This window comes from Pseudorca crassidens, chromosome Y, assembly GCF_039906515.1.
Source record: "Pseudorca crassidens isolate mPseCra1 chromosome Y, mPseCra1.hap1, whole genome shotgun sequence".
Taxonomy (NCBI): Eukaryota; Metazoa; Chordata; class Mammalia; order Artiodactyla; family Delphinidae; genus Pseudorca; species Pseudorca crassidens.
In genome coordinates this window covers 2181113-2205111 of record NC_090318.1, presented here as the reverse complement: position 1 = coordinate 2205111, position 23999 = coordinate 2181113, and the positions used below count along the sequence as shown (strand labels likewise).

General features: G+C 45.9%; 1 protein-coding gene across 7 annotated transcripts; it reads left to right on the top strand.

The window, feature by feature from the left end:
• The first annotated feature begins 208 nt into the window (after positions 1–208).
• On the top strand, positions 209–23936 carry LOC137217844 (arylsulfatase L-like). 7 transcript variants are annotated; one of them, XM_067724813.1, is made up of 12 exons: positions 211–745; positions 4566–4703; positions 5288–5332; positions 5970–6076; positions 7366–7487; positions 10282–10404; positions 12002–12425; positions 13924–14060; positions 15162–15296; positions 15671–15833; positions 18024–18145; positions 23061–23936. In XM_067724813.1, exons 4-12 carry the CDS (start codon positions 6021–6023, stop codon positions 23438–23440), a joined length of 1662 nt encoding a protein of 553 aa, XP_067580914.1. In that variant the 5' UTR covers positions 211–745; positions 4566–4703; positions 5288–5332; positions 5970–6020; the 3' UTR covers positions 23441–23936. The 7 variants fall into 7 exon arrangements, with proteins under 7 accessions (XP_067580916.1, XP_067580914.1, XP_067580915.1 ...); XM_067724812.1 differs by having other exon boundaries at positions 213–745; positions 5915–6076; XM_067724808.1 differs by lacking the exon at positions 211–745 and adding an exon at positions 2811–2897 and having other exon boundaries at positions 5915–6076.
• Positions 23937–23999: the final 63 nt, after the last annotated feature.

Sequence of the window (23999 nt, the reverse complement as noted above, 5' to 3'; positions counted from 1 at the left end):
AAACAAATACCGTATATTAACACATAGATGTGGAATCTCGGAAAATGATACAGATGAACTTATCTGCAAAGCAGAAATAGAGACACAGATGTACAGAACAAATGTTTACATTAGCGAATAGAAAAGAAAAAGAAATTGGCGTGCAGCCAAAAACGAGTTTCCACCGAGAGTCACGTTATCAGGTAATTAAACATCATTTGTATCTAGAGGTAGTTGCAGCTTAGTCAGAGCTATTTTCTGTCTTCTGTTTATTTTGAAGGCGGATGCCAGAGGCGGCAGAAACAGGACGTTTCAGGACTGTTCCAGAGGGATGTTCAAGGCAACTGCTTCCCTGCTTTGAGACACAGCCAGCAAATGCCCCGTCTGAATTGACCAAAGGCCAGGCGGGGTTCAACCTACTTGTGAATGAAAGACTCCCTGTTTCCAGCAAGAGTTGTCAGAGATCCCTCTGCAAGTGTTACAGTTTGTAAATGAGAACAGAAGGGCTTCTGTAGAAACCCGAAAAGCGCAGACAACAGACGCCAGGGACTTCCCGGCCCCTTCTCTGGACAACCTAACTTGGTTTCCGTACGATCCTTGTTGCTCTGAAGAGTGAATCAGCCGGCACATGCGTGCACCGGAGAGAGGTCCTTGACTCAGAGCTGAGATCGTGTCTCCCGGCAAGAGGACCCAGAGGGCTGGTCGCCCCCGGAGAAGCAGCCGTTCGCTTACCTACAGCTGGCCTGGCCCAGAGACAGCCCTTCAGGTAACCAGCTTTTCTTGAGACGCTAGCAAGGCCGCTCCAGCCCGGCCAGCGACCCGTGGCAGCCCCCCTAAGTACGCGTGGCTGCAGGGCACACTGCAGCATCTGGCCGTATGTTAGAGGCAACTTTCTTAAACATGGAAAGCAAAGATATGCATGTCAGATTTTTGCCTTGGGTGATGTCTACAAGGAATGCAGAATTTAGTTCAGAGAGAGAGCGAATGTAACTACGCGAGATGCTAAGAGATTTGGGAGCATGTGGATTGGACGTTGAAGAGATGCTAAGATTCAAAACGGAACCGGGTTTGGGAACAGGGCTCAAGTGTAGTGGAGAAATGAGACTTGCTGCCTGGGGTCTGGAGGACAGCGGGGAACCAGGGGTTGTAATTCTTTCTCCCCTGGAAGAGCATCAAAGGCTACATTATGGGTAATACTTCATTGCCGGGCTTTCCTTCTCTTTTTCTGTATCTTTTTTCTTTTAAATGGTCAAAGTATTTGACTTTTTTTTTTTTTGGTAAGTATTCTTTTTTTTTTCTCAAATCTTTATCGGCGTATAATTGCTTTACATTGTTGTGTTAGTTGCTGCTGTATAACAAAGTGCATCAGCTATACGTATGCATATATCCCCATATCCCCTCCCTCTTGCGTCTCCCTCCCACCCTCCCTACCCCACCCCTCTAGGGCGTCACAAAGCATGCAGTTGATCTCCTTGTGCTTATTGAGATATAATTAGCAGATAACATTGTGAGAGTTTGCTGTATACAAAGGGTCAGTTTGATAACATTTCTATGTTGCAATATGATTGCGACAATAGCGTTAGCTAACACTGCTATCACCTCCGTAGTTGCCATTGCCTTTTTGTGTTGAAAACAATTGAGATCTAGTCTCTTAGCAACTTTGACACTTAACATTACAGCAGCGTTGAGTGGAATCACTGTGGGTGGGTCAGCTCTCCAGAAAGTATTTACCTACATGTTGCAAGTTTGCATCCTTCAACATCCTCCCATTTCTCCCCCCCCCTCCCCCCCCCCCCCCCCCCCCGCAACCACCACCCTACCCTCTGCTCTTTCTTTGTCTCTTTCTTATGGAAAGTTTTCTCTGGTAGCCAACATGGAGAAAAGCATGCAGTGTTCTAAGGGATAAGATGCTGTGTTCCTTGGAACAGAAGAATACGCTCCTTCTGTGTAGCTAAGTATAGAGAGCCTATCACTGAAGAGGTGAACCAAAGATTTGATAAAACTAAACCTCGTATGACATTTCCACCATGTGCTCAAGCGGCGTATATACACTCAACTCTAACCCACCAGTAGAACAAGTAGAACCAGTCACGTTCCCTAGAAAAGTCAGAAGAAGCCCATAATATGCTTTTTCTGGGGGGAAAAAAAAAAGATTAAAATAGATGTAAAGAAAACAATCATATCTACTTTATACTATATTCTATATTTGCATATTTTTATATGATTATTGTGTTTTATATATACATGTATCTATACATACATATACATAAATGTATTTATTTCATATATAAATACATATAAATTAAAATGTTCATACAGACCTCCTGAGAGGTAAAGATTTGTAGCCAAAAATTGCAAAATGGAACAAACGAAAGGGTACGGCGAATGCCGATGGTATGAAACGAAAGCATTTCCAGCTTCCCCCCTCTGCTCAATTTGAGATACGCCATCCAAACTGTCTACATGTTAAAACAGGTCTAGTAAGCAAAGTCCCTGGTGTTCTGTCCTTCCATCAGAGAGAGGAGTAGTTTCATCCACAACATACGTATTGTATGAGTCCAACTCCATGACATTCTGGAAAAGGTAAAATTATGGAGGCAGTAAAAGGATCAGTGGTTGCCAGGGGTTACGATGGGAAGAGGGATGAACAGGCAAAGCACAGAAGATTTTTAGGGCAGTGAAACTACTCTGTATGATACTCTAATGGGCTGGGCGGGGTGTACATGGCATTGTACCTTGTCCACCCATGGGATGTATAACACCAAGAAAGAACCCTAAAGCTAACTCTGTGTCTGTGCAAACAGACACAATCACCTTGCAACAGGTCACCCACCTGTACACCAGCCACCAGAAGCGAAAAAGAGGCAGCAAGCCAGGTAGCTCACACCTCACTAAGATCCTTCTTCGAAAGGAATGAGGTAAATAAACAGCCTGGGTCACGGTACGTCTCACCAGGAGTGATAGGAGCCCTCAGCCTTGATCCCAACTGAAAGCTTCCCCGCTACAGAGGCAGTGACCACAGAGAGCCATCCAGAGAAACCTGTCTGCGGGGTTTCTCGCTGCCCAAGCCCTGTCCCAGTTGCATGCAGTGGTCATCCGGCTGACCACAGGTGCACTGCCCTGTCCTTGTGCTGAGGAGGACGCAACTTGGGGAGGTGTGAGAAAGCACCTGAACTGCAAGTGAGCTTGGAAGGAGCCACCTCTGTCTTGCAGGCAAGGGCTAATGTCCAGAGAACATGAAGCACCAGGAAATGTCAGGCTAGCTCAGAAGGAGAAGGGTGGAAGCACACTGGGGCATTTCTCCTTAGAGAAGGCCCTGCGTACAGCGATCCACGCCTCTGCACACACAGCCAGCCAGCAGCTAGTCTGCACCTTCCCAGGGGACAGTTTAGATGGAGAGGGTGTCACTCTGAAAGGCTGGACATCCCCAGCTCGGAAGCTCGCCCACCACGCGAGCCAACTTCTCTTCAGACAACTCATGAGCAGAGCTTCTGGGTCACTGCAAAAGCCATGCCAGGTCAAGGGCCACTGACCCCCAGAAGCCCCAAGTGGGCTTCCCTCATGTCTTCATGGTTCCTCATGGCCACAAACAGGCTGCCAGGGACCAGCATTTTTATTGCACATAATGTTGCCCAGTCACCCGTTGACATTCTACCTTTATTGGGTTTCCAGGGAAACAGAGCTAGAAAGTTAGCCCAAGGTCTGATTCTCACGCATCAAGGGACAGGATTGCCAGTTATCTGCAGAAAGTAGCTGTTGTCACCAGACGGCTTTGTAGACACGTAAATACACGTGTTCTTCCCCTTTCCTATGATCGTTTTGTAGGGACAGCAGCATACTCTCTTGACTCTTTTTTTTTTTTTTTTTTCATTTAAAATATATTGGATAGGGCTTCCCTGGTGACGCAGTGGTTGAGAGTCCGCCTGCCGATGCAGGGGACACGGGTTCGTGCCCCGGTCCGGGAAGATCCCACGTGTCACAGAGAGGCTGGGCCCGTGAGCCACGGCCGCTGAGCCTGCGCCTCCGGAGCCTGTGCTCCGCAACGGGAGAGGCCACAGCAGTGAGAGGCCCGCGTACCACACACACACACACACAAAATGGTTAAGATGGGAAATTTTGTTATATGTGTTTACCACAATCAAAAAAATTTTTAAATATGAATTGGAGATCATTTCATATCAATATTTTATCACTTAATTTTGCATTTTCCTTTATACTCCTGCCTTCTATATCGGGAATCAGGAATCTCTGGTCTGTTTGGCAAACTCTGCCTGTTTTTGGAAATCAAGTTTAATTGGAGGACAACAAGGGCCAGTCATCTGGGTTGGCCGTGGCCATTTCCATGCTATGACAGCAGAGAGAAGTAGTAGCGACAAGACCATCTGGGCAGAAAAGCCCAAAATATGTACCATCGGCTCTTGATAAACACATGTTCTACATTCTTCTTTATTTTGGCCGCGCCTTGAGGCTTGCAGGACCTTACTTCCCCGACCAGGGTTTGAACCCCGGCCCCGGCAGTGAAAGTGTGGAGTCCAAACCAGTGGACCACCAGGGAATTCCCCACATTCTTTTTTTTTTTTTTTAAGTCACATCAGGACTCAAACGCAAAGGCAGACACCCCAAACCAGCTGGTTTTTCCAGCTCGTCAGGCTGGAGCAGAATTCCAAGCAGGACGGAGCCACTCCAGCTCTGCCCACAGCCTACCTCCTACATTCTGCTCCCAGGTACGTTATTTGCACATTGGCTCCGTTTCACCCAAGGGCCTATCTCAAGGGCGTTCACAGCTTCCTCAAGCTGAAACACGTTCCACTGGAGCGGAACACCCACTTTGTCCAGAGCTTGTGCAAGTGAGAGCCGTGAACCACGACCTTGGTGAGGCCCCAGAATTCCAGAACCTTCAGTGGAAACGCGGCTTTGCTTCCTTGCTCCATGTATGGGATTTAAGATCCATCTGGACCAAACATGGTTCCTGGCAGCCACTCCTGGATCTAGAACACCTCGGGAACTTTCACCTACAGGGAGATACGTTTCTGTTCTGACAGAGTGCCTCAAAACTGATCACACTCTGACCTAAGCTAGAGCTAACAAAGGCCATGCTCTCCGTTCTAAAGACAGTGTTCAGCATTCGTAAAGCTTTTCGAGTAGGGAAGAACATTCATTCCTTGATGAGTTTTTAGGAGTTAAGATGTTATTGATAGCATCAGAGAGAATCCACGTTTCCCTTGTCGTTACAGACTTACTGTTTGACTTCCTGCATTAGTTCATTTTCTGCTGCCTGTGTTAATATCAACCTCTTTATCTCTTACAGGAAATACAAGGACAGAGAGGACATGTTACGTCTGGAACACTCTTGGTAAGATAGGATGATGGGCACTCGTTCATCTTCTAGGTCTGCCTCTGTGTGACTTCATGTCGCTTTCTCAGAATGCATTGATAGTAAACTGATCTTTCTAAATTAGTAATTGATCACTCCCTCCTGAGGATTCACGATTAATATACACGTTCCACGCGCCCTTTCCTGGGAGGTGCTCCCCGGCAGCTACAGAAAGAATTCCACCTCACTCTTTCCGATGCAGCTGTGCATCCAGTCTTGCCATGGCGCCGGTGTCTGGTTTTCCGGGAAGCCCACGACACAAATTCCATCAGATTCAGATTTCCATCTTTATTTCATGACGCTGCTGGGGATTGGAACACCATTGTCCTGCTGTTTATTTGCGTGCCCAGGGTGGCATCCATGAAAGGATGAGTTGTTTTTAACTTTAAAAAAAAAAAAAGCAAGAAAGAGAGAGAAAAAATTCAAATGCCTAAGAGGTGTATTCAAACTCTTCTGAAATGGGATGATAATATCAAAGTCCCCTAAAAGAGGGAACCCAACTTCCCACTTACAGAAGTAGTGTCGATAAGGTGGAAAGCAGCATGAAGCCTTGTTGGGTAGCTTGTTTTTCAGGAGCTGGCTGGCTCTGACAGTCAGTGTGCTTCTGGATTTGAAGCCCTCAGCTTGCCGCAGTCTATCTGGTTCCCGTCCGAATATCCTTCTCCTGATGGCAGACGATCTCGGCATCGGAGATGTCGGCTGCTATGGCAACGACACCATAAGGCAAGGACCAGAGAATTGCTCATCTGACACCCCGGTGCAGAGGCCACTGATATCGCATCTGACCCTCGGTCTGTGCAATTCAAACTATAACAGAATTGCACACACATCATTTCTCTGAACGCCCTTAATCCCGCCTTCTTCCCACACCTGCACGAACGCCAGCTCACACGCATCCTGTGTGTGAATAATCGCTTCACTGTTAAGTATGATCTCCATCAGCACAGTCTCTGGTAGCACAGGCACTACCCTGACGCTGCATCTGAGTCCCACCCTCACGTCCCACCGACAGTGCGCTGGTAGCGTGGAGTCAAATCTTCCAGTTAGGAGTAGCGTGCCCGCACAGCTGTGCTTACAATGCGTGACCAGCAAGGACCTCTGTAGAGCACAGGGGGCTCTGCTCAATCCTCTGTAACGACCTAAATGGGAAAAGAATCTGAAACAGCATAGATACACGTCTGTGGATAGCTGAGTCACTGTGCCGCACCCCTGAAACTAACGCAACACGGCTCATCAACTCCACGCTAATATAAAATAAAAAGTAAAGAGAAAAAGAAGACTGTGTGTCCTAAGTGAGAAGTCGCTCTGGACTCTCAGTTCTGGATCTCTTATCGTCTCTGCCTCGGCACCAGTCGTATATCGTGGAAACTTGGTCAATAATAACGCAGTGGATACTTCTTTGATGTTTCAGAAGACATTTGAAGTTTTTCCACTGCCTTTTTTAAAATTACTAATTGTTATTGGACTATAGTTGCTTTACAATGCTGTGTTAGTTTCTGCAGTATAACAGTGAATCAGTTAGACGTATACAAACAGCCACTCTTTTATAGATTCCCTTCCCATGTAGGTCACCGCAGAGCACTGAGTAGAGTTGCCTGTGCTATACAGTAGGTTCTCATTAGTTACCTATTTTATATATAGTAGCGTGTCTATGTCCATCCCATTCTCCTAATTCATCCCACCCGCCCAGTATCCATATGTTCGTTCTCAACATCTGTGTCTCTATTTCCGCTTTGCAAAGAAGTTCATCTGTACCATATTTCTAGACGCCACATGGAAAAGATATGATACGGTATTCGTTTTTCTCGTCTGGCTTGCTTCACTCTGTATTACAGTCTCTGGGTCCATCCCCAGCTCTGCAAAGCCGTTGTCTTTTGTTCGTTCCTAAGAACGCATGCATGTGTTAATTGGTGACCGGAAAGTTTTCTATTAAGTAAGATGTCACTATGCTTACGGGAAAAGCCTCTTGTTTGTGCGCTAAGGAGTAAAGCAGTTAACGTCTCCGTCTGCAGGACTCCGAACGTTGACCGCCTTGCCGCGGATGGCGTAATGCTCACCCAGCACATCGCCGCGGCTTCCGTGTGCACGCCAAGCAGAGCCGCTTTCCTAACAGGCAGATACCCTCTCCGATCAGGTTTGTCCTTCCTTCCGTCTAACCACGCAGTGGGCAGGAACATGCTCTTTTTGACTAATCACGTGCGGATTCTCCAGTACAGTGGGAAGAGAACGCTCTAAGTCCCCCATCAGATTGGAGTCCGTAAGAGCTATAGATAATGAGGTGACACTGGTAGAGCCCGGTGCATTTGATGGTCTCCTGTGATGTGGATAACCATATAAGGCAGGCGTTGGCAAACGCTTTCTCGAAAGGGCGAGATATTAAATACTTTCATCTTTGTGGGCCATGTAGCCTGTGATACAGCTACACAACTCTACTGTTGTAGCTTGAGAGCAGCTACAGACCTTACATACATAAATGAGCATGGCTGTGTTCTGATAAAACTTTATTTATGAACACTGAAATTTAAATCTCATATAGTTTCCTATGTTATGAAACATACTACTCCTGATTTTTTCCCCAACCATTAAATAAAACGTACAAAACCATTCTCCACCTGCAGGGGTTATGCAATCAGGTGGTAGGCAACGTTTGCCCCAGGGGGCATAGCTTTTCAACCCTTAGTGTAACATACATAATAATCTACCCCGAGGGATATTAAGGGACCTAACAGGCGTTATCATGACTCTGGTTGTGCAAAAGTTTAAGTAACCAAATATGTTTAATCTGAAGAAGAAGAGATAGGGGTCTCCGAAGATCGATTTCAAATCTCTGCCCGCCGCGTGGAAAAGGAATTTCTTTTGCTCTCTGTGGCCCCAAGAAAAAGATCTGAGACCTCGGAATGATTTTAAAGAGGGAAATACGTCGACAAAATATTCCTCCGCTTCCACCTCAGGGGCTCCAAAATCATACTCTTTTGCATTAAAAGTCATGCAGATCTTTTGTTATAAAGTTCTGGGGTTTTTGTTTGGTTGGTTTTGGGTTTTGGTTTTGGTTTTAGTTTTGTTTTTTGAGAGGTTTTTGGTGTGTTTTCTTTTGTTTCTTTGTTTTTTGGCTTTTTTGTTTTCTTTTGTTTTTTGTTTTTTGGGGGTTTGGGGCTTTTTGGTTTTTTGGTTTGGGGGGTTTTTTTGTTTGTTTTTCAGAGGGGTTTGGAGGGTTTTTTTCTCCCAATCTTCTATCTCCCTGGGGATTTGGGTAGAAACTAGACTAAAAGTTTGAAAGTCTGTATAATGTCCTTCTGCCCTTTGACCCTGAAGCTGACTCCTGGGAGTAGGGACAGACTTCAGACCCTATATCAGCCGGAGTTCTCCAGAGAAATAGAACCAACAAGATCTATCTATCTTCTATCTATCTATCATCATCTATCATCTATCTATCATCTATCTATCTATCTATCTATCTATCGTCTATCTATCATCTATCTATCCATCTATCATCTATCTATTGTCTATCATTTATCTATCATCTATCTATCTCTCATTTATCTATTCATCTATCATCTATCCATCCATCCATCATCTATCTATCTATATATCCATCTATCATCTATCTATCCATCTATCATCTGTCTATCCATCTACCATCTATCAATCTATCAGCTACTTATTTAGGATCTACCATCTCTGTCTCCTACTCTGTAAAGAGATTTATTTTAAGGAACTGGCTAGTGTGACTGTGTGGTTGGCAAGTCCAGAATCCTCAGGGCAGGACAGCAGGCTGGAGACGCAGGTGGGATCTGGTGTTGCAGTCTTGAAGCAGAATCCCTTCTGTGTCTGGAAACCTCAGCTTTTGTCCTGGAGACCTCCAACGGACTGGATGAGGCCACCCACCTGCACGGGGGTCACCTCCTTTAGTTGAAGTCGATTGATGGCAGATGTTAACCCAATCTACACAAGACTTTCACAGCAACACCTAGACCCATGGACTAGTGTTTGCATGGCTGGGGACCGTAGCCTGGTCAAGTTGACCCATCAAAGTGACCCACAGAGACCCTCCTATATATAGTTCTCTGCAACCTGCTCAGGGAAGAATAAATCCTCGACAACATAAGCTGAAACACCCCAACTTTCTTTGTCCTGACCTAGAACTATTTGGTTTTCACTAGCCTTCATTGAACCAGACGCGTTCTTGAGGTTTTGGAAAATCTCAGAATTCTCCAATTTCCAAAGCATGATCACTGAGAACTTCATTCGCTCTCTGAACCAAGTGGATCCTCTCTGATCAGACTGAGCTGCAGTCATCAAAAAGGTCTAGGAGGCAAAGAGCATCTTCTAAATCGTTCGTTCTCAACTGCACACTGCAGAGCTTTATAAAAATCTTGAACCTACATTTTTAAATGATTGGGTAGAGGTCCTGGATCTATCAGGGTCAGGATGAATTATGTCCGTGGTTCCCTACCTTTTCAGCACATGAGAATCATTTGGGGGGACCTTTTAACCATTCCAAATTCCACCCCAGACCAACTAATATCACAGTCTCTGGGGTGATATGATAACCAAGTGTCAGGATATTCTGGAAACCCCTCCCATGATTCCAATGTGCAGACCAGTTTGAGAAGTACTGGATTCTATCAAGAGTTTGGTGAAATCATAAAATCATTTTTAATTCTGTTTTCCTTTTCATTTAATTCTCTTTCGGCTTACAACCTTGACATAGCGGGACCGTAAGTCTTCTCGCTAACATTTTCGATTAATGAATCATTTCCTTTGCTGACAAAAATAAAACCCATGAGGCCAACCCACGTTGGAAGTAAATTTTCAACTGAATTTTGAATAATGGAGACTTCCACCGAATGTTCTAAGTTAAAGTGATAATAATGATGATACAAATCGATGTCTGATTGTAACATTTCTTTGAAAACGATTGATCAAAGGTATGGTGTCCAGTAATGGTTACCGTGTTCTTCAGTGGACGGGCGTATCTGGAGGACTTCCGCCGAATGAAACAACTTTTGCAAAAATATTGAAAGATAAAGGCTATGCCACTGGACTCATAGGTATGGACATTTTCTAAGTATTAAGCACATTACTTTTTTTTTAACATCTTTATTGGAGTATAATTGCCTTACAATGGTGTGTTAGTTTCTGCTCTATAACAAAGTGAATCAGCTATACATATATCCCCATATCCCCTCCCTCTTGTGTCTCCCTCCCACCCTCCCTATCCCACCCCTCTAGGTGACCACAAAGCACTGAGCTGATCTCCCTGGAGCACATTACTTTTATAGGGAGGTTATAGTCAAGTAAGAAGTTTGGAAATGAAATAGTTGGGACACAGTGGGATTTCTCATTTCTTTTCTAATTTTACCAAATTACCAAAAATTTTCATCATGCTGTTTTTCCCCATTTCCTGTCTAGAAATGTGACCACACAGCTTAGAACCTTCCTGTCTGCTTCCATAAAGAGCAGGCTTATCTTTCTATACGTCAACAAACCACGTGCGTCATGTGTAGAATGAATGAAAATTAGGGATGGCAGTTTCTTGAAAGGGGCCCAAGAAGTCATGATCATTATCATGTTATAGTAATAAGTTTTGCTAACAGTCTCCTTTGTCGATCAGAAAGAGCAAAGCTAACTCTTTAGCTCTTTGAATATAGAATCCAATAGATTCGTGGATATATCGCTCGGGAAATCACATGAGGTCTTCTGGGTGACGGACACCATTGGGCTGCTGAGAAGGTACACAGAGCGTATCAACACTCCAGCAGTGACAGCAGGGGAGCTAATCACCTTCCACTGACTGAACACGACAGGTGGGGTCTGCAAAACCTGTCACCCACCACCACCCTGACTGTGATTATAATGAATTAGCAAAAGGGACGGAGAATTCTAAAGTCAGGAAATCTTTTGCTCACGCTGGTCACATCAGATGGAGTTTTCTAGAGCCGTGTGACCACTGTGTGCCTTGATTATTGCTCTCCTGTAGACAGTCGCAAAGTCAGGTGGAGTCGACTGAATAAGGGTCACCAAAGATAGCAGGTCCTAACTGCTGGAACCTGCAAATATAACCTTACCTAGGGAAAAAGTGTCTTTGCAGATGTGATTCAGTGAAGGATCTTGACATGAGGAGATGATCCTGGATTATCCAGGTTTCCTTATGTACAAGGACAAGGGTCCTTTCAAGAGGGAGACAGACACATATCTGACTACAAAGAGGAGATAGTGAGACCATTGAGGCAGAGATGGGAGGGATGTGGCCACGAGCCTGGGGATGCCTGGAGCCCCCAGAAGCTGGAAGAGGCGGGAAGGACCCTCCCCTGGAGCCTCTGGAGGGAGCGTGGCCCTGCCCACGTGCCTTGATTTTGGACTTGCCCTCCAGAACTGTGAGAGCATAAATTCCTGTTGTTTCAAGCCACCAAGTTATGGGACTTTGTTCCAGCAGCACAGGAAATGCTGCTACACAAGGTCCTCATTCCCTTGAAGTGACCTGGCCAGGCTGTGGTACAAACAACAGCAAACGCTACCCCCACCTCCTCTACATCCCCACCTCATCCCACCACCCAGCAGAGAGCCTAGAACTTGGCAAGCACACCATACCCACGCCCCCAGGGATGGTCGGACCGTTGTCACGTGTGCGTACTTCTTGCTTTTCAGGAAAATGGCATCTGGGTCTCAACTGTGAATCCTCCGATGATTACTGCCACCACCCGCTCAGCCATGGCTTTGACCATTTCTACGGAATGCCGTTTTCCATGATGGGAGACTGTGAGCCCGGGGAAGTGTCTGAAAAGCGCGCAGGCTTGGAGCATAAACTCAACGTCTGCTCGCATGTCATGGCGTTGGCCGCCTTTACACTCACCGCTGGGAAACTCACTCGCCTGGTAGCGGGCTCCTGGACTCTGGTCATCTGCTCAGCCATTGTGGCCCTGCTGTGCCTCACGACCTCCTATTTCATGGGTGCCCTGATTGTTCACGCCGACTGCTTTCTGATGCGAAATCACGCCATCACCGAGCAGCCCATGTCCCTTCAAAGGACGACGGCTCTTATGCTCAAGGAGGTCTCATCCTTTGTCAAAAGGTGAGTATCAAAGGTGGCTTCAGGATGAAAATGAATTCGGAATCTGCTTCTTCTGGAATGGGTACTGGCGTGGTGAAACGGTCCCAGCTCAGAAAGACATTTTTTTGGTAAAATGGGGCATAAATGATGTTCCCTGAAACTCAACTGGATCCGTTGAAACAACTGACCAGTCAGTTGAAATTTGCTGCTGTTCCTTCTTATTTTAGAGCCAGACCAGGGAATTCCCTGGGGGTCCAGTGGTTAGGACTCTGAGCTCGCACCGCAGGGGGCACGGGTTCTATCCCTGGTCTGCAAGCCACCTGGCATGGCTAAAAAAAAAAAAAAGAGCCAGTCCAATTCTTTGAGCACCCCTGGTTACCACAGGGGTGGTATTTAATGAACATATGAAACTGAATCACCTGTAGGTTTTGCAATAAATTCTAAGTATTTTTAAAGCTCTACCATCAGGACCAAGCGGTCCTGTGGCTAACTTCAGCCTGGATGTAAATGTGAGTGACAGTGACAAAGAGACTTACCAGGCCAGACCAGGAGGGACACAATGAAAAGCTACACCAAACGGAGACCACTTTGTGCTCCCCAAAGGGGTTCCAGTAGAGTGGGTGACTCCATGGAACCCCAACTTACCTGGGTGGTGATCATGTTCCGGAATATTCTTAGAGAGCTTTTGATGGAATTGCCAAATCTGGGTCAGGTGTGAAGCGAATACTTGGCTTTCAAATTAGAACAAACTAACCTGATGTGTCCTTATTAAGTCTAAGAGCTTCACCTTTGCTTCTGTCCTTTAAGGGTGTAGATTAGACCATAAAGATCAGGTGAAGACAGGGGAAGGTGAGGAATTGTCTAGATTGGGGAGAATCAACTTGAGATTAATAACCCCATATACATCATTTTGAAAGTGGGTTTTTTCATGACTATTCCACACCCTAAACTTCATTGCATAAGAGCAGTTGTAAAGAAAACTGAATGTGCAAATCACTTATTCTTTCAGCTAAGTTGGAAATCGAAAAATATACCGAAATAACAATAAAATGAAAGTCAGACCAGATGGCATCCTGGTATTCTATTTTACTTTCAGTCATCCGAAGTCCATAGAGTTAGAAAACGATAATCAGGAAGAAAAAGACGTATAAAATCAGTGTGGAGGGACTTCCCTGGCGGTCCAGTGGTTAGGACTCTGCGCTTCCACTGCAGGGGGCACGGGTTCGATACTTGGTCGGGAAGCTGAGATCCCACATGCCGTGGCACGGCCAAAAAATAAAAAAATTCGTGTGGACTTTTCCAAAGACTTTAGAAGGAAGAAAGTCATCACACTGACGATTCTCAGACACAGGAACATCGCGCCGTGGAACAGATCTACGCAGTTGCTGCTGGTGGGTAGAGCAGCACAGTCATGTGTCTGAGTAAGGACGTGACAATGGAAATTTGTATTTAGCATCTGTGGGAGCTCAATCTCAGGTTGACCAAAAAATAACTCCCATCACATCGTATCTACTTTCAGAAACAAGCAAGGACCTTTCCTCCTCTTCGTGTCCTTTCTACATGTCCACACCCCTCTCATCACTACCGAGAACTTCCGAGGGAGGAGTCCCCATGGGCTGTACGGGGACAACACAGAAGAGATGGATTGGATGGTGGGTAGGTACCTTTTCCAGATGAGAAAGTGATGGTTCCTCGTCCAGAAACTGCAGGAGGGAAGGATGTAAAGAATGAGAAGACCAGGGCTTCCCTGGTGGCGCAGTGGTTGAGAGTCCGCCTGCCGATGCAGGGGACGCGGGTTTGTGCCCCGGTCTCGGAGGATCCCACGTGCCGCGGAGCGGCTGGGCCCGTGAGCCATGGCCGCTGAGCCTGTGCGTCCGGAGCCTGTGCTCCGCAACGGGAGAGGCCGCAACAGCGAGGGGCCCGCGTACCGCAAAAAAAAAAAAATGCAGACCTGGTCAGACTGTATAAAAAAGGAACACCCAAACACCAAAGAAATACACTCGTTTTTTTAAATCTGTAACTTTTAACCAACCACCTTCCCCCATTTTTTCCCACCCCTCACCCTCACCTGCAGTAGCCACCAATCTGTTTTCTCTTTCTGTAGGTGTGGCTTTTTGGATCCCACATGTAAGTGAGATCACACGGTATTTGTCTTTCTCTGTCTGACATACTGCACCGAGCATAATGCCCTCAGGGTCCATGCATGTCGCTGCAAGTGGCAGGATTTCCTCCTTTCTCAAGGCTGCATAATAGTCCGTTGAATGTATACAACACATTGTCTTTATTCATTCATCCATCGATGGACACTCGGGTTGCCTCCATGTATCGGCTATTGTAAATACTGCTGCTATGAACATGGGGGTACAGATAGTTTTTATGTGACTCTAAGAAACTTAGAACTGCCACTGAAAACTATTCTTCATCCACGTACAAATGCCTTTGTCACCGTCCTTCCTAGACCATCCTGTTCCCTATTTTTCTCTGTAATCTTCTTTTGCCTCATTTGTAAGGGTTCACGACGTTGTCCTATGCAGCATGTACACTTGTAGCTTTCCTGAAACTTTCTGGAAACAGGATTGGGCACATACAAAGACATATGTCAATCTTAGATCGAAGATGCTTAAAATAGCACAATTATATTACTGCTGACTCCCATTAAGCTTTAACACTGAAGACTCATTTAAAGGAAGCGTTCCAAAAATCCGGTGTAAGAGTTTCTTCTATTTTGACTGGCACACACGCATCTATTCTTTGCAGGGAAGATCCTTGATACGTTGGACACGGAAGGTTTGACCAACAGCACCCTCGTTTATTTTACGTCGGATCATGGGGGATCCTTAGAGGCTCAGTTTGGAAACAATCAATATGGTGGCTGGAATGGGATATATAAAGGTAAGGGTGAGACATTCCCAGATCCATGTGTACTGGCTTCATCTCTTCCCAATAATTCCCAACGCTTTCTCTGGAATGGGAGTTTACAAAGCAAAGTCACAAAAACCAAAGGAACCCAAATGATCGTTGTGGTCAACAGAATAATGTCCCCAAAGGTATCCATGTCCTGACCCCTGTGTGGTGGAAAACCAACACCCAGAATAATAAATAAAACAAAATCTATGCTCTGCCAGGGAGGAACTAAATGTCATCATGTAATTAAAGAGGGAGGGAGAGAGAGAGAGATTTAAAACAGATGGAAAGGTTAAATCACCCAGGTAAGCGACCACTTTGGATTTTCAATCACATTCTTTCCTGTTCATGTTTAAACACAGGTGGCAAAGGCATGGGCGGCTGGGAAGGTGGGATCCGGGTCCCAGGGATACTCCGGTGGCCCGGGATGCTGCCCGCTGGCCGCCTGATCCACGAGCCCACCAGCCTGATGGATGTCTTCCCCACCGTGGTCCAGCTGGGGGGTGGCCAGGTGCCCCATGACAGGTACAGAGCAGCCCAAAGAAGGTAGTTGCGTTTTGTGTAGAGCCAACATGTATGTCAAACATCACTGTCACTTTTGTTTGGCATAAAACATCCGTGAGATCAGTATCTGGAAGAACGCTCATCATTGTCTGCTGGGATCCAACGTCTGCTTCATTTTATGCACAAAATGTCCTTCTCTTCTCAGTCTTAAGTGAAGCCATTTGATAATAAGGACGATTGTCACTGAAACCATCAATGAATTTACTAACGATTCATCACAAGAGATTCCTTTTGATGTAGTGTGGTAGGGACTTTTCATGATCCCAGTTTTTCTTATTTTTTTAATTTATTTATTATTTTATTTATTTATTTTTGGCTGTGTTGGGTCTTCGCTGCTGCACGCGGTCTTTCTCTAGTTGTGGCCGGCGGGGGCTACTCTTCATTGCGGTGCGCGGGCTTCTCATTGCGGTGGCTTCTCTTGTCGCGGAGCACGGGCTCTAGGCACGTGGGCTCAGCAGTTGTGGCTCGCGGGCTCAGTAGTTGTGGCTCGTGGGCTTAGTTGCTCCACGGCATGTGGGATCTTCCTGGACCAGGGCTCGAACCCGTGGCCCCTGCACTGGCAGGGGGATTCTTAACCACTGCACCACCAGGGAAGCCCGATTCCAGTTTTTCTTCCTTTAAAAATTATAGAAAATTTGGGAGGAATAGAAAGAAAATAAAATTATTTCGTAAACTTGACAACGTAGAGATGAATACATAATTAAGTTATATGATACCTATGTACTATATATATTTAGATATTTTATATATTTGTATAAAATATTCTGTATATATATAGAGATATATGTACATATCTATATATATTTAGACACTTTATGCATGGACAAAAATTTTAATGGCTTTACAGTATTCTTTCAACTAACCTCTTACAGGTGGACTTCAGCCGTGTTCATTTTGAAAAAAAATCTGGCTTTGTCATTTTACTGCCTGTCATAATTACCTTCTTAGTAAAAACCCCTGGAAGTTGAATTCCTGGGTCAAAGTGTGTGGCCAGTTACTAAACTCTTGATACATTTTGTCAAATTGTTCCCTAGGAATTGCTACTGGCTGTATGTGAGAGCATCTGTTTTTAAAATAATAGAACTAAAATCAGTTTAATTTATACATGTAATTTATTTATTATATAAACGACACATACAGTATGTGTGTATGCACATATACATATATGTGTGTTATCATTTCCACTGCTTTATCAGCAGAGATGTTGAATATTACATTCTCCTCTTTTCTCTTCTCTTACATTGAATATCATGTCTCTGGTTAATTTTTTTTCCTCCTAACTGGCTGCTAATTTTTAACATTAATTTATAATATCTCATTTGTTTTAAAAATAAAAATTTGTCCATCATGTATATCACAAATGTATTTTGCTAGAAGATGAAGTTCAGCCATATATTGTTGCTTGGTTTTATTTATGTATACATTTATATATATACACACACATATATAAACGTATGTGTGTATGTGTATATGAATACACGTTTGGAAATGAAATGATATATATTGTGTATATTCATGGTGTATATATATATGTGCTATATGTGTGGTGTATCCATGCGGTATGCATATATTTTATGTATATATGGTGGGTATATATATCACATATCTATGGTATATGTATGTGGTATGTGTATATGTATAGATATTGTATATACAGTATATATAATATATAGTGTATATATTGAATATATAATACATATATTGTGTATGTATTATATATTGCATATATAGTGTATATATGTCTATTTGTATATAATGATATATATTGTGCATATAATGTATATATTTTTTATATAATGATGTATATTGCATATATACACTACATATGCATATAGATTTCTTTTATTATATATACTTATGAAATGATTCCAGGTCTTGTTGAAGAATGCCGCATGTTCTATAACGACTTAAAGCTCAAATCCATACAGAACCAAGCAGGTGTTTCCATTTTGTTTAGCTATTTGTGCTTCAGAATAAGGCTGGGGGGACCATTACTTCAGCCAAGCAAGCTGGACCCTCCAACATCTTTTAGCCGAAGGCGCTGTGTGCAGGCGGCTGGGGTGCTGACTGCCCCGGGGCGGCCCTGGGCTTGTTAAGGCCACGCCCACCTTCCAGCAGCCCCGCCCTGAGTCCCTGTGCTCCTGCCTGTAGGGTGATTGACGGCCGGGACCTGCTGCCCTTGCTCCTGGGGACAGCCCAGCACTCGGAGCACGAGTTCCTGATGCATTACTGCGAGAGCTTCCTGCACGCAGCCCGGTGGCACCAACGGAACAGTGAGTAGCCTGCCTGAAGGAGTCATGTCTTGGCCTCCGTTCGCATTTTCTGCTTCTTTGTGGCTTTCGCATGTCCACGCGAGCTCCTTTATTTCCTTCTTGGCGGTATTTTTCTTCTGATGCCGGCAACGTCCTTTCACTGTCGATCATCCCGTGGTGATCGGAAGGGAATTCTCTGGTCTATGGCTTTCCCGTCCCCCAGCCCCATGAGGTGAGGTGCAACTTTTATCATCACACACACACACTTGTACACACACAGGTGTTCCAACCTGATTCTAACCTTTCCAGTCTGTCCTCTTAATCTATATTTGCTTTCCACGTGTCTTAACTTCATGACACCATCTCATACCTGTTAGATTAACGATAACTTTGTAAAACAAGCAGTAACATGTTTAGTGAATAATTTTTGCACCTCAAACTTTTCTGGGCTGTTGTGGCCCAACAGTCCTTTCAAAAGAATTGTAAAATCATTTGCAACTATTTTTTTTTTAATCCCACAGGAATATCAATATCCATTGTCTTCAACGTATAAATGATTTTGGGGGGGAAAGTGGTATCTTTACAATATCAAGTGTTCCCAAACTGAGGCATGTTATGTCTCCGCACTTCTTATTGAAAAGCTATTCGTTTTACCAAGCACTTTGCTCCCTTACCAAGTCATTTCATTGTATTTTAATTGCTTCCATATTTATAGCTGGATTCTCCATCATCGTCTGACTGGAGTTGCTTGAGGTTTTCTGTTTCTATGAATCTTTTTAAATCCAGCTCTTGGATTTACTAAACAACTATATTTTTAAATTTTCTAACTGCTTGAGTTCTGCCTCTGCCTTGGTCTGTGGTAACAGACTTTCAGCTATTTGAGTTTCTTCTCTTTTCTTCATTTCTGTTTCCCTCTCTATTATTCTGCATTTTGCCCTGACATTTTCTCCCTTTTTTGTGGATTTGCCTTAAGGACTTGGTTTTCTTCCAGGGTTTGGGAAGGCCTATAGCCCTCTTGCAATTCAACTCACTCTTTTTTCTTTATGCCTCAAAACCATTCTCTGGACATGTCCAGTTGTCTGAAACAAGAATAAAAGAATACCTTTTGGAATCCCCCTTATTTGAGGAAGTTACCAATAGATTTTTTAAAAATCTCCCTCCTTTTCCTGTCCATCCTTTCCAGTAGTATCATCATCTGGGATGATCTTCATTGCTACATTTTTGGGTTTTTAAGAATTTCATAACATAGATTTCCTCTTTTAAGATTAAAAAAAAAAAAGCTTTCATTCAGGGACTTCCCTGGAAGTCCAGTGGTTAAGACTCCGTGCTTCCACTGCAGAGGGGGACGGGTTCAATCCCTAGTTGGGGAACTCAGATCCTGCATACCATGGGGCGTGGCAAAAAAAAAACAGAAACTTTCATTCAATCACCTAGCACAATCTACAACTATTTATGCTTACGGATAATTTTTATTGCTACATTTTTGCTTTTTTAAACTTACATACTATAGATTTCCCCTTTTACGATTTTTTAGAAAACTTTCATTCAATTGCACAGTTCAGTCTACCAGCATTTATGCTTAGGGATGATTTCTATTGCTACGCTTTTGATTTTTTAAAGTCACATATTATAGATTTCCCTTTTTAAGGGTTTTTTTAAACTTTCCTTCAGTTCCATAGCCCAACCTTCAAGCACTGCTGTGAGTGGCACCGATACCTGGGGTCAACGTTCATCCTCTTTTACTTTACCCCGTGGCTGCCCCATTACCGAACCTCTCCTCTCTCAGTTATTGGGCAAATATCTCAATTTTTTTTCAAGGTAGATAGGGAGTGTGTTCTTACTTTCTTTTTTTTTTTTTAACTTTTCGTTTTTCGGCCGTGCCACGCGCCATGTGGGATCTTAGTTCCCCAACCAGGGATCGAACACACGCCCCCTGAATTGGGACCGTGGAGCCCTAACCACTGGACCGCCAGGGAAGTCCCCTGTTCCTACTTGCCATGTCTCTTCGACGGCCCCCTCACCGGCCTCCCCAGGTCCACTCTTCATCCCACTCCCATTGTCCACTTAGCCCTCCATGAAAACCTTTCCAGGACCACCCACCATACCGATTCCTCCCTGTGACATGAGCCAGCCCCTCCCCTTCTCTGGGGCAAGAGCTCGGACCCTAGGAGCCCCCGGTCACCAAGCTGCAGCAGAACCATGCCCTGTGATTCTAGAACCTGCAGTTACTGCCTCAGGGCCTTTGCACGACCCGTCCCTGCCATCGAGAACATGCTCAGGAGGCTGACCGTCCTCCGTTCTTGACCTTCACGTCCCGCATCCACTATGACCCCACCCCGCACCTTGCACACGTCCGCCTTCCATCACCTGGACCGCTTGTATTTTCTTCCAGGCATCCGGCACTCTTGGCAATCTTCTCATTTCTGGTGTCTATTTACCGCTCTCTGGCCTGAGTCCCCTCCCTACGACTCTGTCTGTCTTCTCTCTGTACTCATCTGCTGAACGATGAAAACAATCATAGACATTGAATGAGTGTCCGTCCGATGCCCATGAACTCATTTTACTCTGAAAACCCCAGCAGGTGACAATTCCTGTCCCCAGTTCACAGGTGAGAAAACTGACACTTGTTAAGACAACAGGTCGCAGGGCTTCCCTGGGGGTCCTTTGGTTAAGGCTCCGCGCTCCCAACGCAGGGGGCCCGGAGTTCCATCCCTGGTCAGGGAACTAGACCCCACGTGCCACAGCTAAGACCCAGCGCAGCCAAATAAGTAAATAAATATATATTAAAAAAAAAAACCAAAAAAGACAGCAGGTCACCATAAATGCTTTGAAGGGAACAGAAGCCAGTGTTCCCATAAAAACACCAAACCACAGTGGTGCTAGCCTGGGAACCAGGGCTCGCGCAGGGAAATCTGGTGGCTGTGGGGACGAAGGGAACGGGATGCCCGTCTGACCACAGGTCTTGGTTGCCCACACTTGCTGGCTGCATGGGGACCCCTGGCCTCATTCTCACTCTCCTGTCCAGGTCCCAGGAGCAGCCCCAGCCCTGCCCCGTCTCCCTCCCTGGTCCTCCTACACCAGGATCCAAGGGAGCCCTCCCGCCTGGTCCTGGAAGAGGCACGGCCACCAGAGTCCCGCTCACTGCCCTCTGGTTACACGTGTGGCTTCCCCAGACTTGCTGCCCTGCGAGGATGCCGGGGGGATGCCAGAGGGAGAGTGGGGGCCTCCTTCCCCACGCAGCAGGAAGCCGCAGGGCTCAGGCTGTGCAGTCCTGGGTCTGACCCACGGCGGGGGGCAGTGCTGGTGTGAGGACAGCCTCAGTCTCTCCTTCCATTTGGTCAAAATCGCTTCCTGAGGCTGAGCTAGGTCTGGTGCCAGCTGACCTCTAAGTAGTAAGTCTTCTCAGACGCTGGAGGATGTCTTACAGATTCATGCTACTCTCTCCCTCCCTTCTTTCCTTCCTCCTTCCTTCCTTCCCTCCTTCCTTCCTTCCCTCCTTCCTCCCCTCCTTCCCTCCTTCCTTCCTTCCCTCCTTCCTCCCCTCCTTCCCTCCTTCCTTCCTTCCCTCCTTCCTCCCCTCCTTCCCTCCTTCCTTCCTTCCCTCCTTCCTTCCCTCCTTCCCTCCTTCCTTCCCTCCTTCCTTCCTTCCCTCCTTCCTTCCTTCCCTCCTCCTTCCTTCCTTCCCTCCTTCCTTCCTTCCCTCCTTCCCTCCTTCCTTCCCTCCTTCCTTCCTTCCCTCCTTCCTTCCTTCCCTCCTTCCTCCCCTCCTTCCTTCCTTCCCTCCTTCCTTCCTTCCTTCCCTCCTTCCTTCCTTCCCTCCTTCCTTCCTTCCTTCCCTCCCTCCTTCCTTCCTTCCTTCCTTCCTTCCTTCCTTCCTTCCTTCCCTCCCTCCTTCCTTCCTTCCTTCCTTCCCTCCTTTTCTTGGTGGAACCTTCACAGCTAGAGAGAAGCTCAGGAAAAACATCACTGAGAATTCACTTAGGAAACCACCGTCAAGACAAGTAATTCATTCCTTTTTGTAAACAGCTCTGTGGCGCTCTCCCTCACCATCTTAGCTCCGGCTGCCATAACAAAAGACCACAGAGCAGGGAGCTTAAAGTAATGCACACTTATTTCTCACAGTTCTAGAGGCTGGAAGTATGAGATCAAGGTGCCAGCATGGTCTGGTTCTAGGGAGGACTCTCTTCTGGGTCAGATTCGGCCACCTTCTCCTTGTGTCCTCATGTTGGGGAGAGAGAGCTCTGGCCTCTTTCTCTTCTTATAAGGACACAAATCCCATCCCGGGGGCCCCACCCTCACAACATCGTCTACCCCTAATCACCTCCCAAGGCTCTATCTCTTAATCCCATCACGTTGGAGCTCAAGGCTTCCACAATGAATCTGGGGTTGCAGGGGTGGAGGACACACAAACATTCAGTCCATGATATTCACGTCACCATAAAATTCACCCTTTTCGAATGTAAAAATTGAGTGACATTTAGCACTTCACAGTGGGTGCAAACCTCACCGTCATCTAGCTCTATAACATTTTCATCACCTCCAAAATGAAACTCCAAACCCATTAAATACTCACTCCCCAATCCCCCTCCCCCAGCCCCTGGTAACCATGAACCCACTTTCTGTGTCTGTGGATTTCCCTGTTCTGGACGATTCCTATAAATGGATCACACACTGTGTGTCCTTCTGTGTCTGGCTTCTTTCTCTGAGCAACGTGTGTTTAAGGTCCATCCACGTGGCAGCTTGTGTCAGAGCTTCACTCCTTTTCATGGCTGTGTGATATTCCACTGTGTGGATGGCCCCCATGCTGTGTATCCATCCATCACTTGATGGACACCTGGGCTGCTTCCAGCCCCTGGCACTTGTGAATCGCCCAGCTCTCCAGCAATGTGTCCTGTGTCTCCATGCCAACCCTCCCCAATTCTTGCCCTTCCTCCAGGAGGGGCAGTGTGGAAAGTCCACTACGTGACCCCAGTGTTCCACCCAGACGGAGCCGGTGCCTGCTACGGGAGAGGGGTCTGCCCATGCTCTGGGGACAAAGTAGCCCATCATGACCCACCGTTGCTGTTTGACCTCTCGAGAGACCCTTCCGAGGCCCACGCCCTCACGCCAGACACGGAGTCCTCATTCCATCAGGTGATGGAGAGAATCACAAAGGCCGTGGAGGACCATCGCCGGACGCTCAGCCCGGTTCCACTGCAGCTGGACATGCCGGACAACCTCTGGAAGCCATGGCTCCAGCCCTGCTGTGGTCGGTTCCCCCTCTGCTGGTGCGATCGGGAAGCTGACCCACAAGAGCCGACCGCCCGGGAAAACTAGGTCCCCGCTCCCTAGAGATCTCCTTTGGGGTCAAAATAAAATGGCCTGAAGACAAGCTGTCTGCTTGTGTGGGGCTGAATCCTTTCACCAACTCTAAAGACAAAGTGTTACCGAATTCAGGTTCAGCTTCTCACCGCTCAGGAACACAATACTAAATTGGTACAAACGAACTTATGTACAAAACAGAAAGAGAGTCACAGACATAGAAAACAATCATATTGTTACGAGCGGGCAAAGGGGGTGGAGGGATAAATGGGGAGATTGGGATCAACATATACACATGACTATATATAAAATAGATAACTCATAAAGACCTGCTGTAGAGCACTGGGAACTCTACTCAATACACTGTAATAACCTCTATGGGAAAAGAATCTGATAAAAGGGTGGATATATGTACATGTATAACTGACTCACTTTGCTGTACACCTGAAACTAACACATTGTAAATTAACTATACTCCAATTTAAAAAATAAAGTTATTTAAAACAAAGAATCAGGGCTTCCCTGGTGGCGCAGTGGTTGAGATTCCGCCCGCCAATGCGGGGGACACGGTGCG

Coding starts and splice junctions, on each gene's coding strand:
- LOC137217844 (XM_067724808.1), top strand. Junction 7,488..10,281: donor CAGATACCCTCTCCGATCAG/GTTTGTCCTTCC, acceptor GATTGATCAAAG/GTATGGTGTCCAGTAATGGT. Junction 18,146..23,060: donor CCGGTGGCACCAACGGAACA/GTGAGTAGCCTG, acceptor CCCTTCCTCCAG/GAGGGGCAGTGTGGAAAGTC.